The sequence below is a fragment of the Limulus polyphemus genome, unplaced genomic scaffold (genome assembly GCF_000517525.1).
Source record: "Limulus polyphemus unplaced genomic scaffold, Limulus_polyphemus-2.1.2 Scaffold595, whole genome shotgun sequence".
In the NCBI taxonomy this organism is placed as follows: domain Eukaryota; kingdom Metazoa; phylum Arthropoda; class Merostomata; order Xiphosura; family Limulidae; genus Limulus; species Limulus polyphemus.
The window spans coordinates 78,086-80,387 of record NW_013666205.1 but is presented as its reverse complement, the minus strand read 5'-3'; the positions used below and the strand labels follow the sequence as shown (position 1 = coordinate 80,387).

The following is a 2,302-nucleotide window of genomic DNA, read 5'->3' as shown; positions in this document are numbered from 1 at the left end:
ATTTTGATGTTTCGAGCTCTTTTGTGTTTAGAAGAATATATATACTAATTTTTAAAGTATCAAATTGAATTTTTGTTCAATAAAAATCTTTCAGATGAGATTGTAGCTTTTTTTACCCCAAAACTTTGTCTTCAAAATAAGGGTGCGTCTTATATTCCGAAAAATTCGGTAGATTAACTGTTACGTAATATATCCGATTTGCTGAAATAAACTTTTTGTCTCAGTGACCTCTTACGTCATCATATGTTAATATTATCTCGGAATTTTTTAAAATTAAAAAAAGAAAGAAAGAGAGTATATTTGTTTTCACGGAATATTATGGTTTTACGGATCAAATTTAATGACACATCTGAAAATGTTTCCTAAAAATATTTACTTTCTTATACTTGATATGTGTTATTTTTTCAGAGTTCTGAGTTTCTTGCTAGATACAGCAAGCAGGCCAGGAGCAAAAATAAACATAATGGTCGCCACACATAATGAGGAGAGCACCAAATTAGCTGTGACAAGGTATGGGTCGACTGACGCGAAACTTAAATTTTACTTTAATTTTTTGCTATTTTTTTTATTTATAGACTTTTTATCGGCCAGTCTAATGTAAAGGAAATGAGAGAACGAGGGTTAGCTGTACCTCAAAAAATGATCGAACAATCTACGTTTTATTGCTTTTATAATTATTGTTGAGAGATGACTATAGAACTATGAACTAAAACATATTTCAGAATGTGATTAAGACGAAAAGAACTTTGCGGTAGTAATGATATGAGCATTTAACTTTATAATATTTTGTTGCTGTTTATTGCGAGCTCCACGCCGTTAGAATTTCAGTATATTTGAACAACGTTACATTATCTACCTATGGTTACTACACTGATTTTGTGACCCAAATATTTATTCTTTTCATTCAGCGTAAACTAGAATTCAAAACGTGCGTGTAAGACAAAGAATTATGCATTGAAACAGGCACACCTTTCACTGATTATTTGTTTCTTTCAGCAGGATAAGAGAATATAAACTAGATCGTCTTCAGGATACTGTAGTCACGTTTGGTCATCTACTGGGCATGTGCGACCACATTTCTGTAATTCTAGGTAAGCTTGTTTGTTTGTTTTGAATTTCGTGCAAAGCTACAGGAGGGTTATCTGCGCTAGCCGTCCCTAATTTAGCCGTGAAAGACTAGAGGGAAGGCAGCTAGTCGTCACCACCCACCGCCAACTCTTTTACCAACGAATAGTGGGATTGACCACCACATTATAACAACGCTGAAAGGGCGAGCATATTTGGTGGGACGGTGATTCGAACCCGCGATCCTCAGATTTCGAGTCGAGCGCCCTAAACCATCTGGCCATGCCGGGCCTCTAGATAAGCATTTGAGTGTTTAAAATTGTAGAAACATTATGCCTGACATTAACTGGTTACATAATGATATTTTATTTGCTTCTTTTTATTATAGCCCAAGCTGGATACCAAGTATACAAGGCACTACCTTATGGTCCAGTAGAAATGGTAATGCCCTATCTTGCTCGTAGAGCCGCTGAGAACAAGACTGGACTAATGGGAGCTCGGAGAGAACAGCAGCTGTTGTGGGAAGAACTTAAGAGAAGACTGTGGAGGCAATGCTCGTGTTGTGCATGTTTCCCTTATTAAAAAATTCTGAGAACGTGCCTTTATCTTCCAGTATTATGTTACAAAGTAAAGCTCTTGTGAAATATCATCATTTATAAATTTTAATAATCAAGTGTTATTATTTGAATAGCTGTATAATAAAAACAATGGCACCATTTCAGAATTTTTTCGGGGGGGGGGGACAAAACTGAATCCTAATTTCTACAAAATACACGAACTGTTAATGAAGTGGCACGTTTTGGAGTTTACACTTTAACTGTAATAACTACGTAAGAGCCAGAGGGTTATGAGGAACGATTTGGTTTGGTTGTTGAGCTATCTGTGATGTGTCCACCACGGCTATAGAAACCAAATGTTTAGCGTCATAAGCCTACAGACTTACTACCGAGTTACTGGAGTAACTAAAAATATTTTAAAACATGTTTATTGTTTTATCCGTAAACAAAACTTTAATTTTCATGTTACAAGTTCTTTGTTTAATCTAAATGAGAACAGTCTGTTCCTGTTTATATTAATTTGAAACATCATATGGCGAAACGGAAACTAATCTTGCAGGTATAATAAATAAGAAGCACCTAGGCAACATTTATAAAGAAATCGATAACCAAACGTTTCGGAATGTATAAGTGATCTTTAAAATTATATATATATATATATATATATATATATATATATA

At 34.5% G+C, this 2,302-nt stretch overlaps 1 protein-coding gene across 3 annotated transcripts in view; it reads left to right on the top strand.

Annotated features, from left to right (window-relative positions):
• Positions 1-2,282, top strand: part of LOC106459347 (hydroxyproline dehydrogenase-like) — a 21,219-nt gene extending 18,937 nt beyond the window's left edge. For 2 of the 3 annotated variants that reach the window (XM_022385814.1, XM_022385815.1), the window contains 3 exons: positions 409-510; positions 997-1,091; positions 1,454-2,282. In XM_022385814.1, coding sequence (XP_022241522.1) covers positions 409-510; positions 997-1,091; positions 1,454-1,647 — 391 coding nt within the window. In that variant the 3' untranslated portion in view covers positions 1,648-2,282. The remainder of the gene's footprint in view (positions 1-408; positions 511-996; positions 1,092-1,453) is intronic. The other variant, XM_013918966.2, reaches the window with a different exon arrangement.
• Positions 2,283-2,302: the final 20 nt, after the last annotated feature.